The 14,991-nt window shown below is 44.3% G+C and overlaps 1 protein-coding gene across 1 annotated transcript; it reads right to left on the minus strand.

Annotated features, from left to right (window-relative positions):
• Positions 1-10,322: 10,322 nt before the first annotated feature.
• LOC132894786 (uncharacterized) lies at positions 10,323-14,601 on the minus strand. The gene is made up of 6 exons (XM_060934903.1): positions 14,211-14,601; positions 13,002-13,549; positions 12,782-12,785; positions 11,755-11,849; positions 11,414-11,576; positions 10,323-11,124 (listed from the first exon to the last, which is right to left on the minus strand). The coding sequence occupies exons 1-6, from the start codon at positions 14,371-14,373 to the stop codon at positions 10,577-10,579; spliced, it is 1,521 nt and encodes a 506-aa protein (XP_060790886.1). The 5' UTR covers positions 14,374-14,601; the 3' UTR covers positions 10,323-10,576.
• Between the last annotated feature and the right edge of the window lie 390 nt (positions 14,602-14,991).

The raw sequence follows: 14,991 nt of genomic DNA on the forward strand, positions 1-14,991 counted from the left end.
ACTTGAACTTGAGGGGGCTAGTCAGCTAGCAAGAAAGCTGTGCACGGATGCCAAGCATTGATGATTTAATTTTGGCGAAGCCATTTGCCAGTCTTCCTTTCAAGGAAAAAATTAAAATTAAAGAGCAGGGTAGACCAATGCCTCAAATTGACTTGGTGAAAAAGGTAGGGAATAATACTCGTTCCTTTCAGCTCTCCTGGTACGAGAAAGTGAATTGGCTAACAGCAAGTGACCCACATCAACAACAGTAAATAGGCTACTTTAGTAATATGTCATGGATGGACCAAAAATATAGAATCTATTTAAAATGTTTATCCTGAGTATATTATATTGGAATATATATATATTTTTCTGGATATGAATTAAACACAGCTACAATTTGGAAAACATTTTTAAACAAAAGCACAGCCGAGAACATTTCACACTACAGACCTGAATTAAAAGTGAAGGGTTATCAAAATTGTCAATAAAACATTTCTCAGTCAAAATAAGTAAAATATAGGGAAAGTGTCATTGAATGAAATGTGTGGCACCCAGCTCTATGTTTGGCTCCCCAAGGTCAGTGCTTGTGCCTATTCCAGAACACTCTGCTGTTACTGCTGAGGTTCCTGACAAAGAGCTGCTTTCAATAATGATCAATTTTTAAACAACATGCCACAATTTTAAAATAGAAAATGTTAAAATATACCCCCCCAACACCACCATCATGTATATTGGACAGTAGGCTAATGGGCCAAAAGAACCTGTTATTTCACAGTTTGTGACCCTGCCAACAATCAGCCAGATCAGAGGCAAGAGTATGGGCAAAATTGATGTGTTTTTTCTTTTAAAATCTGGAAATATCATAACCGACCAGCCTCCCCTGTTTGAAAGACTACCAGCCGCCACTGGTACACATTTACCATGTAGTACAGTATGCTGTCTGTAGCTATTGGGTTGCCATGTCACATCTGAAATCCCTCCCTACTTGACACAGTTTGGGTGTAAGCCATTTTGTAGTGTTGCCCAAATACTTAGTGAATAATAATGTCTGGATACTTCACTAAAACATTACTAATAGTGCACTGTATATCTGCTTTCACACAGTGATTTGTTTTAGCTGGAAAGTTATTTATTTAATGGTCCAAGATGGCAGAGTTCCTTCCATTGGAGTGTACATCTTTTCTATATAAATTTAAGTTAACCATGTTGTTTAATGACTGCTAAAGCCAATATATACTTGTTCGCCACATTTTTAACAGGGGTGGACAAGAAAGTAGCCCAAACTCTCAGAACAAGAACTATTTTTTTTGTTTTTTAAACACAATAACCCACTGAGTTCACAGAGACAGGAACCATGCTTGCTACTGTCTTTCTAAAAACAATTTTTTTTTTTTTTAGTTTATTTCAGTAAAACCTGCTTCACAGAGATGCATATCAATGCTGTACCATGAATGCTACTCCTTCTGAATCCATTCTGAAGTTTTAGCCTAGTCATTCACATTTCTGGGCAACCATAACATGGATGTGGGTAGCATATTAAAGTATTTACTTGTCCAGTGGGCCAGCTAATGAATTTATGGCTTGTCCGCCCCGATTTAATATAGAAAATTACTTTTAAAACATCTATATTTTTTCATCTTTTCAGCTATAATTTGAAGCTAATTGAGGCTGCTGCTGTGAAGTAAACCCTATGACCATTTATGTAACAGTGACTCAAGATAATGCATTTCTGGAGAAAATGTTGTCTGAATTTGGTCTGGGGACGTCCTTAGTGCTGCTCGATATAATGCTGTATATAAAACCGTTTAGCGAATTCATACACAGCTATAGTCATTCCTGAGAAAATATAAAACATTCAGACATGTAGTACTGTAGTATAGCCTTAAAACCGGTCAATAGTCCTGAGCAACCTTTAGTTACCTTTATATATTGTTATTATTGAGGATAAATGCTCACCTTCAATGTGATTCCTTACTTGCAGAACTTCTATGTGATTCACGTTTTTCTAGTACATCCTCCAGTTAAGCAATGCAGCAGCTCTGTTTTTCTTACAATCTCACAACAGGCTTAATAGAAATCCACTCTAAGCCTTAGTTGATCATAGTTGCCATGGATGGCCTATTCTTTTCAAAAGCCTGTCGAGTGAAGGAATCAGCTCAAGAACAATAAGACCCATAGCAGTGAATAACACCAAGTTACTAACTATACTGGAGTTTTATTTTAGTGGGAATTTAATGTTCCACATGACATGCACAGTCATTTAACTATGACGTGTGCTGTGGTCTGACAATCTTCATAATATAATACACCATAAAAGAGAATTACACTTAGGTTCAGTAGTATTTAAACTTTCTTTGGGCAGAGCTCCCTCGACCACTACTTAAAACCCAATACGCATATGTTATGGGCCCGGTGACACTTGGCACCCCATAAGTAAGAGTCATCATATTTCTTTTGTCTTTTGTCTTTTTTTTTTTTTTTTTTGCTTTTTAATTGGAATTCAACATAATTCCAACACATGCTACTACAAATCTCTTTGTGATTGTAACAAAACTGGTGTGTGCACAATCTTCTGTTTAAAGCCATATGATATACTCACAATGAGTAAAACGATGGATAAAAAGTTGAATTACGGTACCAGTCAAAAGTTTGGACACTTTTATTTTTATTAATTAAAAGTCACTTCATGTCTTAAATTAATCATGGATGTCATTTTTATTTACTTACTTGAGCAGTTCTTGACATATGGATTACTACACTTGTGGAATAGGGTTATTTACTGTATTTTTATTATTTACTATTTACTGTTTGGTCTCAAACACATTAAGAAGACAAGAAATTGCACTAATTAACTTTTGACGAGGCACACCTGTTAATTGAAAAGCATTCCAGGTGACTACCTCATGAAGCTGGTTAAGATAATGCCAGTAGTGTGCAAAGCGTCATCAAGGTAAACGCTGGCTACTTTGAAGAATCTATAATATGAAAAATAGTTTGTTTTGTTAACAAATTTTTTTGTTTACCACATAATTGCATATATGTTCCACATGTTATTTCATAGTTTTGATGTCTTCATATTGCTCTACAATGTAGAAAACAGTCAAAATACAGAAAAACCTATGAAGGATTAGGGGTGCCCAAACTTTTGACTGGTACTGTATTTGTAAATATAATGTGCAGTAATAAAAGAATGTAAGAAAGAATGTAAGATACTACTACTACTACTACTACTAATAATAATAATAATTTGATATTTAATTTGATATTTAATTTGTATATATTATTTATATACATGTTGATAGGAAATATATATGGAGAGAGGATATTACAAGGTTGCATGAAGATATGAAGTTTATCTTCGAGTGGTGAACGTACATCATGAGTGCATCATGAGTGGGTGAAGTGAACAAGTGATATACTGTATTTTTCAACATGAAAAGATAAACTTCATATATACGCACCACCGTGTAATGTTTTTTATATTATATGGACACATCTACACAAAATAAATAAATCCAACTATCCATTATCTGTAACGCTTATCCTGTGTGGGGTCGCGGGCAAGCTGGAGCCTATCCCAGCTGACTATGAGTGAGAGGCAGGGTACACCCTGGACAAGTCACCAGGTCATCGCAGGGCTGACACATAGATTCAAACAACCATTCACACTCACATTCACACCTACAGTCAATTTAGAACCTAACCTGCATGTCTTTGGACTGGGGGGGGAAACCGGAACACCCGGAGGAAACCCACGCAGACATGGGGAGAACATGCAAACTCCACACAGAAAGGCCCCTGTCAGCCACTGGGCTCGAACCCAGAACCTTCTTGCTATGAGGCGACAGTGCTAACCACTATGCCACCATGCTGCCTAAATAAATAAATAAACCCGCAAGTTAATCAAAAGAATTTTAATTTTGAACTGGTTCACCATTTTGACAACACACGTCTAGTCAACAGGAAAACACTGGGAATTATGTCATCGGAGTCAAATATTGGGAATTATTATGCATACCTTATACATTATACATATTATTGTACATACATATCTGTAAGAGACCCTACGTGTGGGTGGAGCACAGAGGACGGCAGAACAGAGATCAGGTTTTATAAAGGGCTTTATTGCCACACTTTTCAGTATAACAATGACAGACACACAACCGGCGTCTGGTTCAGGGCTGAGCTCCTTCTGCTCTCGCTCTCCCTCCTGATATAGGGCGCAGTCACTGGGAAGACACACAAACAGGTTAATTGCTCTCAGGTGGCGTGATTCTGCCACTTACCTTCCCTGACTCCGCCCTCCTGTCACAGACCGGCGCTTGACCACGCCCCCGCTGCCACATACCCCCACCGCCCGACTCAGGCCGGGCGGCCGTCCGGCCTGCAGCCGACTCCCCCCCCCCTTGACGGGAGAGGAAGTCCGCCACGACCATCTGCGCCCCCGGCCTGTGGACCACCTTGAAATTAAAGGGTTGGAGCGCCAGATACCAACGGGTGATCCGCGCGTTGGCATCTTTCATGCGGTGGAGCCACTGGAGGGGCGCGTGGTCCGAACAGAGGGTGAAAGGGCGCCCCAGCAGGTAGTACCGGAGGGCAAGAACCGCCCACTTGATGGCCAGACACTCTCTCTATGGTGCTGTAGCGCCCCTCACGCACCGACAGCTTCCTGCTGATATACAGGACAGGGCGGTCCTCCCCCTCCACCTCCTGGGACAAAACCGCCCCCAGCCCTCTGTCCGACGCATCGGTCTGCAACATAAAAGGGAGAGAAAAGTCAGGGGAGTGTAGAAGTGGCCCCCCACACAGTGCAGCCTTTACCTCTGAGAGAGCCCGCTGGCACTGCTCCGTCCACTGGACCGGATCTGGTGCCCCCTTTTTAGTGAGATCAGTCAGCGGGCTGGTGACGTCCGAATAATTAGGTATAAACCTGCGATAATAGCCAGCCAGCCCCAGGAACTGTCTCACCCCCTTTTTGGTCTTGGGCCTCGGGCAGGCCGCAATTGCTGCCGTCTTATTAATTTGGGGACGCACCTGCCCGTTGCCCAAGTGGAAGCCCAGATACCGTACTTCCACCCGCCCAATCGCACACTTCTTTGGGTTGGCTGTGAGCCCCGCTCGCCTCAGCGACCTAAGGACGGCCCTCAGATGTTCGAGGTGCCGCTGCCAGTCATTGCTATAGATGATTATGTCATCTAAATATGCTGCCGCATATGTGGCGTGAGGGCGGAGGACTCTGTCCATCAGCCGCTGAAACGTTGCGGGGGCCCCAAACAGCCCAAACGGAAGGGTGACGAATTGGTGTAAACCAAACGGTGTGGAAAAGGCCGTTTTTTCTCGGGATAGTGGAGTCAAGGGGATCTGCCAATATCCCTTCGTCAAATCCAGTGTCGAATAAAAGCGAGCAGTGCCGAGTCGATCGAGCAACTCATCAATACGAGGCATTGGGTACGCGTCGAATTTAGACACCGCGTTGACTTTTCTATAGTCCACACAGAACCGGACCGACCCGTCGGCCTTGGGTACCAAGACCACCGGGCTGCTCCAGTCACTGTAGGACTCCTCGACGATGCCCATTTCGAGCATGGTCTGAAGTTCTTCCCGAACCACCTTTTTTTTGTGTTCAGGTAGCCTGTAAGGGCGGCTACGCACTACCACCCCCGGGGGCGTCTCTATGTGGTGCTCTATGAGGTTAGTGCGACCGGGCAGGGGCGAGAACACATCCGAAAACTCGGTCTGCAACTGGGCGACCTCCGTGAGTTGGGTCGGGGAGAGGTGGTCTCCACAGGGGACCGGAGAGGTACGTGATGCCAATGTCCCTTTTTGAACCTCCGGCCCCAGCTCCGCCTTCTCTGGAACTACCGACACCAACGCCACGGGGACCTCCTCGTTCCAGAGTTTAAGCAGGTTGAGGTGGTAAATCTGTAGCGCCCCACCCCTGTCCGTTCGCCTCACCTCATAGTCGACGTCCCCGACTCGCCGTGTGACCTCAAAGGGTCCTTGCCACTTGGCGATCAATTTGGAGCTCGATGTGGGCAACAGTACGAGTACCTTATCTCCCGGAGTGAACTCTCTAAGGCGCGTACCCTTGTTGTACAGGCGGGCTTGCCGTTCCTGGGCCTGCCGCAAATTCTCCTGAGTTAGGTGGGTGAGCGTGTGGAGTTTTGCGCGCAGGTCCATAACGTACTGAATTTCGTTCTTACTTTGTGAAGGTCCCTCCTCCCAATTTTCCCGCAGCACGTCCAGGATGCCGCGCGGCTTACGCCCATATAATTCAAACGGGGAGAACCCCGTGGAGGCTTGGGGGACCTCTCGCACTGAGAACAGCAAGGGTTCGAGCCACTTATCCCAGTTACGTGCGTCCTCACTTACGAATTTTTTAATAATATTTTTGAGGGTGCGGTTGAATCGTTCCACTAAACCGTCCGTTTGTGGGTGATACACGCTGGTGCGGATCGGCTTAATCCCCAATAACCCATACAGTTCGCGCAGTGTTCGTGACATAAACGTAGTGCCTTGATCAGTCAGAATCTCTTTCGGGATTCCAACTCGGGAGATGACGCGGAAGAGTGCCTCTGCAATACTGCGTGCTGAGATATTGCGCAGAGGCACTGCTTCCGGGTATCGCGTTGCATAGTCCACCAGAACTAATATAAAGCGGTACCCTCGTGTTGACCGATCTAATGGCCCGACGAGATCCATCCCAATTCTCTCAAACGGGGTCTCGATTAACGGTAGAGGGCGCAAAGGCGCTTTTGGAATGGCCGCTGGGTTTACTAACTGGCATTCGCGGCATGCCGTACACCACCTACGGACATCGCCGCGAATCCCCGGCCAATAGAAACGGGCCATTATTCGGGCTAGTGTCTTATCCTGCCCTAAGTGTCCAGCCATGGGATTAAAGTGAGCCGCCTGGAATACCAATTCCCGGCGGCTCTTCGGAATTAAAAGCTGCGTGACTCGCTCTTTCGTTTGAGTGTCCTGCGTCACTCGGTATAATCTATCCTTCATAATCGCGAAGTAGGGGAAGGACGGGGTGGCGTTCGGCTGGAGCGTTTGACCATCGATTACTCTCACTTGGTCAAACGCATGCCGCAGAGTCTCGTCTCGCGACTGCTCTAATGGGAAATCCGCGAGGGATTCCCCAATAGAGAGAGGAGGAGCCGGCGGCTCCTCACTCTGACGCGGAGATGACGTAGACGGCTCTGTGACAGCTGCTCCCGCCAAAGCGACACCGGGACCTCCCCCTGTCAAATGGCAGGACCCACTCTCGACTAGGCGTGTCATTAAACCCCGAAATCCCGGCCAATCAGTCCCCAAAATTAGAGAGTGGGTAAGGCGAGGATTAACCGCCGCCTTTACTATGAATTTTTCCCCTCTGAAAATAATGTGGACCGACACCAAAGGGTAGCTGTGAACATCCCCGTGCACACATAACACCTTCACCCCTTGTGCTCCCCCCAATGCCTCGTTTTGAACCAGGCTTTGGCGAATTGAGGTCTGATTACAACCAGAATCCACCAACGCCTGATATGTAGCCCCTTGGATACTCACCGGTATGCGATACGCTCCGGCCCGATCGAGGGCGGCCTCTGGCGCGTCGGGGATCCGAACCACCGCGCCCACTTCCATTGCCGTGCACTGCTGTTGAAGGTGGCCCGGTTCCCCGCAGCGCCAGCAAACCGGCCCGGGCTTTCCCTCCGCACCGGTGATCTGGGGTTCACTCACCTGAGGTGGGGGAGAGACAGACACAGAAGGGAGAAACGGGAGGGCACCGCGGGTGCGGCGGGCCGGCTGGGGGGGTGCCGGCCCCCGCCTCCGCGGAGGGGGAATGGGGCGAGGACAGGACACAGGAGGAGGGGGAGAGAGAGAGAGAGAAGAGGAGAGAAGAGATGCCATCTGCTGTCCTGCCGCCGGGACAGCCGCCAGATGATCCTCCGCCAGCTCGACTGCCTGATCCAGCGACGCCGGGCGGTGGCACTGGACCCACTCCGCGGTTCCGGCTGGTAAGCGGGCGATGAACTGTTCCAGTACCACCTGGTCGACGATTCCCTCGGCGTCGCGATCGTTGGCCCTCAGCCACCGCCAGCAGGCGTCCCGGAGCTGCTGGCCGAACGCGAACGGCCGGCCGACTTCCTCCAGTCGCAGCGCGCGGAAGCGCTGGCGCTGTTGCTCCGGTGTGCGCCCCACGCGCTGGAGGACGGCCCGGCGGAGGTCCGCGAAGGCCAGCCGGCGGTCGGCGGGGAGCTGTAGCGCGGCCAGCTGTGCCTCTCCCGTGAGCAGGGGGAGGAGGCGCGCCGCGCGCTGCTCCATCGGCCACCCCGAGGCTTCGGCGACCTGTTCAAACAACGTGATGAACGCCTCGGGGTCGTCCTGCGGGCCCATCTTGGTGACAATGAGGGGAGACGGGCCCGCGGCCGGAGCGCTGGTGGACCCCGCCGACGCGAGGAGATGCCGGAACGCCTCGCGATCTTCCTGCTGGGCCAGCACCAGGGCTTCGAAGCGCTGCTCCTGCTCCTTTCGGAGCGTAACGAGTGCCTGGTGCTGGCTTTGCTGAGCCGTGGCGAGGGCGTGGACCAGATCGGCGAACGGGGAGGATTCCATGGGGCTGCTGGTTTGGTGCTCCACTGTCCCGGGTTTCGGCACCACTGTAAGAGACCCTACGTGTGGGTGGAGCACAGAGGACGGCAGAACAGAGATCAGGTTTTATAAAGGGCTTTATTGCCACACTTTTCAGTATAACAATGACAGACACACAACCGGCGTCTGGTTCAGGGCTGAGCTCCTTCTGCTCTCGCTCTCCCTCCTGATATAGGGCGCAGTCACTGGGAAGACACACAAACAGGTTAATTGCTCTCAGGTGGCGTGATTCTGCCACTTACCTTCCCTGACTCCGCCCTCCTGTCACAGACCGGCGCTTGACCACGCCCCCGCTGCCACAATATCATATTATACATATGATGCTTTCTCCAGATCTGTACCACATCTTCTTTCAGTGTTTGTTTTGGGGGGTTTCTCCCTTCAGCCTCCGCTTCAGGAGGTGAAATAAGCTCTGATTATTCACGTGGCCATTTAAAACACTTAAAACAAATGTTTTGAACAGGATTATTCTAGATTTTTTTATTTTTATTTTTAAACCCTGTACAATAGCGCCACTGTCGCCTCACAGCAAGAAGGTCCGGGTTCGAGCCCCGTGGCCGGCGAGGGCCTTTCTGTGCGGAGTTTGCATGTTCTCCCTGTGTCCGCGTGGGTTTCCTCTGGGTGCTCCGGTTTCCCCCACAGTCCAAAGACATGCAGGTTAGGTTAACTGGTGACTCTAAATTGACCGTAGGTGTGAATGTGAGTGTGAATGGTTGTCTGTGTCTATGTGTCAGCCCTGTGATGACCTGGCGACTTGTCCAGGGTGTACCCCGCCTTTCGCCCGTAGTCAGCTGGGATAGGCTCCAGCTTGCCTGCGACCCTGTAGAAGGATAAAGCGGCTAGAGATAATGAGATGAGATGAGACAATAGCGCCACCAGTGTTCAGAAGAAAAACACAGAGAATGATATAAAGTGGGGCTGTGGGCTAGCTGTAACAAGCCTAGCGCTGTAGACATACAGTCTGTGTGTGAGTGTGTGTGTGATAATTTACCCTGATTATTATTTACATTTACAGAATTTAACAAGTGCAGTGTACAGATGATACTGATGATGCTGACTGTTGTTATTATAGTCCAGGCATTTAGCAGACGCTCTTATCCAAAGCGACGTCCAACATACCCAGAGCAACCTGGGGAGCAGTTGGGGGTTAGGGGCCTTGCTCAAGGGCACTTCAGCCATTCCTGCTGGTCCAGGGAATTGAACTGGTGACCTTTTGGTCCCAAAGTTGCTTCTCTAACTATTACACCATGCCTATCATCATCATCATCATCATCATCATCATAAATGAGACCTCAGGATCTAATGTATTGGTCAACCCCTATAGTTTAATTGTTGAGCTACAGATAGGTATGAGAGTTTATCCCTTCCATCAAATACTGCCACTGAATCACATTACACTTGTTCTTAAACATCTGCATTGACTGCCAGTGTCTTGTATAGTTGATTTTCGGATACATTTACTGATCTGCAAATGCTTTCATGAACTTGCTTCACTGTACCTGAGTGATGATGATGATGATGATGATGATTTTATTTTTTTAAGTGCAAATAACCTGCTTTTTTGCAAATATATGCTGTCAATTTATTTATATTTCTACCATGTTTTTGCTGTAAATTTGTATTTAATTTATATTAATGGTCCTTTCCATTTGTGCCAGCATGTAATTAAACCTGCACAGGAATTCAAGAATATTTCAGTCTTGAGGGTTTTACATTGTATTTTCATTTATTTCAGTTTTATTTTCATCTGCATTAAATTGCCAGTCATGTGATTACATAGGTATGTTCACAACATTTCTATTACATTTGTTCATGATTAAAAAAAAAAAAAGTTATTTGATAAGATACTGGAAGAAAAAAAAGAGAACCCAGAAATAATCATCTGAAATCATGGAGATGTCTGAAAAGAGATTAATCAGGTGAGACACTGAAACTGCTTTATTTATCTAGATATTTATGAAGGGAATAGCAGGAAGCCAGTGAACGTGCTATCAGCATCTCTACTGATGATGTAACTTAATCTAGTGCACGAGTACAGACTCACAGTGTCCCTTTGCCTCAGGTTCAGGACCACAGACCCAGAGGTCAGCAGCACTCCTTGAGAAAAATCACATAAGTTCAACACCACTGTCTCCTGCTTCTTAATACACAGGCAAGCGCTCTGCTGTGCAGAAACATGGTACACAAAGAAATAAACACCTGGCTGTTCGGCTGTGAAAATACCATCGCTCAGTTTCTCACCAGCCTTCTCAAGAGAGGTCGCGTCCTCAAATTCAATGATTTTATTTGGGGGTACTGCTGGTCTGGAAGATGGACTTCTTTTATTAGCAAAAAATGAAGTCTTAATATTTGAAGTAAGCTGAAAAGGTCCCTTAGGACCCTTTGGACCCTTTGGTCCTGGTGCACCAGGTTCCCCTTTATCCCCCTTGATGCCAGATCTTCCGGGGCGTCCAGGACCACCCAGGTCACCCTTGGCTCCCTTCACCGGCTGTGTGTCTTCACCTGCATATAAACAGATATCAGTCATAGAGAGTAAACTTTTGGGTCCTTTTCATGACATTTTATGTTTCTTGAGCTGAGACAGTTTTCCATTTAGCCAAAACAAAACAGCAAACAGAAGAAAATATCTATATTATTATGTTATTATGTTGTGTATTATGTTATTCTATTTTTAATGGACCAAATCATACATTGTTTAGGTTTAAGACATAAAGAGTTTATTCACTGTCTTAAGTACTGCTTTAAATTTTAACAATAAAAGTAGGATTTTTTTTAAGTAAGATCTTTTTACCAGGATCTCCTTTTCCCCCCTTTGGCCCATTATTTCCATTGATACCAGGAGTTCCTGGGATGCCTGGAACACCGTGGTACCCATCACATTTGTCTGAGACAGAGGGGGTCACAACCCACAGCAAAACACTGACAGGTAGAAGGGCATACACTGACAAGGATACCTGCAATTAAAAAAAATATATACTATGACTACATAATAATAATAATAATAATAATAATACAATTTAAATATTTTTACAACAAACATTGTGCTAATCAGCTGTTAAAACATATTGCCATTAGCTTTGCTAATATTTCTTATTTATACACTATAAAGATGAATTTTGTCAGATATCTTACCATTGTTTCAAGAAACGTTTGCACCGTGCTTGAAAAATTGGTGACAACCTCAAGTGCCAGAGACAAAAAATAATCATTTCCCACCAGAATGGATTCTGATTTTCATTTCTCTCTTTCAAATGGAGAACATCAGTATTGCACAACATTGACAAGGAAGTAATTAATTGCACATTCAGCGTGAATCAGTCCAGGATTGAGAAATATCTAAAAAGTGATTTAAAAAAAGGTTGGGGTTTTTGTTTGTTTTTTTTGCTTGCGTTAACAAATTACAGCAAAACATGGATCACCTCGTGCAGAAGACATTACTAGATTAGCAGACGTTTAGACCCCTTGTATTATATTAGTATTAAATGGTAATGGGTAATGCTCATAGTTAATACTACATGTAATAATTCCCATATGCATATGTCATATTATTTTTATAAAGTTATATTTTCATTATTTACAGTAGCTGCAGTTTTGTTTTGTTTTTTATAAAAAGATTCTTCAATGGTTTCAACTGAAGAACACTTAACAGTGTTAGAATTATAGTTGGTTTTTTAAAATTATTTCTTTCTTACATCATGTTCTGCTTTGTGTGTATTGGTGCCATTTATAACATCCAAGAGCTGGAAAATATTACTGTTCTGCCTTAAAGAAATGTTTCTTCGAGGGCTTTGTTTAATAGCAAGGGGTTCTCAGCTTCCAGAAATTTCTGTTCCACCTAACAGAAGGGTTCTTTAAGAGTTCCTTAAGAGCTTATTGGATAATTAGTAGTTTTTAGCTTCCCATCTTAAGGATTCTACCCAGAGGCATTTCTCGTAACACTTTGTTGTTCAAACATACCATTTTGTGCTTATTTTATGGCTATGTGTGTATTGGTGCTATTCATGAAATGAAACAATATTGTTCTGCCAAATGTATTCCATAATAAAAACAGTTTTTCTCTAAGGGTTTATTGGATACTTAGGGGTTCATACCTTCCAGAAACTGGCTCGACCTGGAATGCTTTCTGATAGGGAAACGCTCTCAGGGTCGTATATAGTACCTTCCTAGGAAGGACAACCGAAGAGTGCTGTAAATTTTATTAATATTGTATATATTGAGACAGTGAAAACAAAATTCTCATATTTTACTCCAGTAGAATTTTATTAATGGCATAGAAATCAGAAATACATTTTGTACTTTTGATTGTACAGATCAGATGATTGTAAATGTAAAACTTGATGCAATCTGGTGTGTTTCGTGAAACATTAGAAAACCCCTCAGTGTGCACTAATCAGGAACCCAGAGAAGATACTGTTGCCTTTATCTCCAGCTGCGTACATGCCATTTACCCTATCATTAGTCTGCAACCAAACTTCACTATTATGCGACAGGTACACAGCAAATCCCCCTGAACTCACATTGAACTCATCTTGACTGTGGTCACAGAAGTTAGCCTTTTTCTCTCCATCCACTATGAGATTAACACAAAGTGTCCTTTTAAAAGAAGTTGCATGGTATACAAAATAGTAGGTACCAGAGATTTGACACACAAATTTACCCTCATCAACATTAAAGTGCCCATTGACATTGGTGATGACTGTTGGGAAGATGATTGGGGTATCAGATGCTGGATGTGCTGTGGTTTCACGAGATACACAGAAAGCAGATACTGGTTTGGATTCGCTTGGATCTCCTTCGTCCCCAGGTGGACCCTGTGGTCCCGGTGGGCCAGAAATGCCAGGGCTACCCCTCTTTCCCTGAGCACCTTTGATGCCAGGATCCCCCTTCTGCCCTTTGATCCCTTTATTCACCAGTTCCCATGTACGCCCTGTTGAGATAAACACACAGTCTTAAATAAACCAAAATAAGTTAAAACACATTAAAACGCTAGCATATTTATAAATGCGCATTTGTGCCAAACAGGCCACTTATACGTAGCTGATATATAGTGTAGTCTGATGTATATAGTTTGTGGATCAATCAAAACAAAGGTTCTGTTTGATGCTCTAAAGGGTTCTTCATTTTGTCCCTCATGTTTAGGAACCCTATAAAAAAAAATCTTAGACCCTGAAATAAAGAGTTTCTCTTTCAGAAAGAGTTCGAAGTAGAAAGGCTTTAGAAAGCTAGAAGCATTAAAAAAATAAATAAAAACCCTTTTGGAACCCACTTTTTTTTATTATATGAATCCTTAAAGGTTCTAAGTGGAACCTTACAACAGAGGAGTCGTCTTTCAGAAAGTTCAAACTAGAACCCTTTAAAACCCCTAAAACATATTTTTTACTTTTTATTTACTTATGGAACAAAGTAAAAAGTTTCTTTTTCACTGCATGAGCATGTATTTTGCATAGGTTTTCAACAACAACAAAAAACCTAACCTAATGCATCTGCATTTAAAAAAAAAAAACAAGAAGATATAAGAATTAACTCTTGAGGATCAAACAACAATAAAGAACTAATGAAAAAGTACAACTAAACAATATATTACTTACCTGCCTCGCCTTTTTCCCCCTTCTCACCATCCCGGCCATCATGTCCAGGAATTCCAGGAATACCTGGCAGTCCAGGTGTCCCTGCACGACATGTGTCTTGAGTGGCTACAGGGCAAAGCCACTCTGCCAACAGAGCCACGAATATAAGCCTATGGGTAAACATAGTGAACGCAGAACATCAAGTTGTCCTTGGCTGTGTGAATCTAAGCTTCGAAGAGTCGAAGTCACTGAAATGTTTTTGTCAATCAAATGAAATGTTCTTTGTTCCCCTTTTCAAAATTGCACTGCAAAAAGCACCGCCTTTACACCCCTACTCAGACCTAGTGCTTGTAGTTTCAATTACAACTTATTCATGAACACCAGTGAACTTGTTAGATTAATGCTCTTAAACAGTGTACTATGTCTTTGTGAACAAAATGGACAGTTCAAAAATTCTTTAATAAGGTTTTCTGAACTTATACAAGGGTTGCACACGTATTAACCACCTTTTTCTATATTTTTTGTCTTACAACCTGAAAAAAAAACCATTGGTTTTCATTTTACTGTTCATTTAAGTATATTCTGTACCTTACTCTGTGGCCTCCCAGGTGTATTTGTACCAACATTATTAAATATTAATTGTATGCAGGTCCACACTGTTCAAATAATTGTATGACTTCTAATGTAATCTGCACAAGAAATAGTGTACACCTTTTTTTTTGGGGGGGGGTATATTTATATATATACTTATGGAAAGTATGCTTATGCAATCACAACTTTTATGTCTCCTCATCTCATCTCA

This window comes from Neoarius graeffei, chromosome 12, assembly GCF_027579695.1.
Source record: "Neoarius graeffei isolate fNeoGra1 chromosome 12, fNeoGra1.pri, whole genome shotgun sequence".
Lineage (NCBI taxonomy): Eukaryota > Metazoa > Chordata > Actinopteri > Siluriformes > Ariidae > Neoarius > Neoarius graeffei.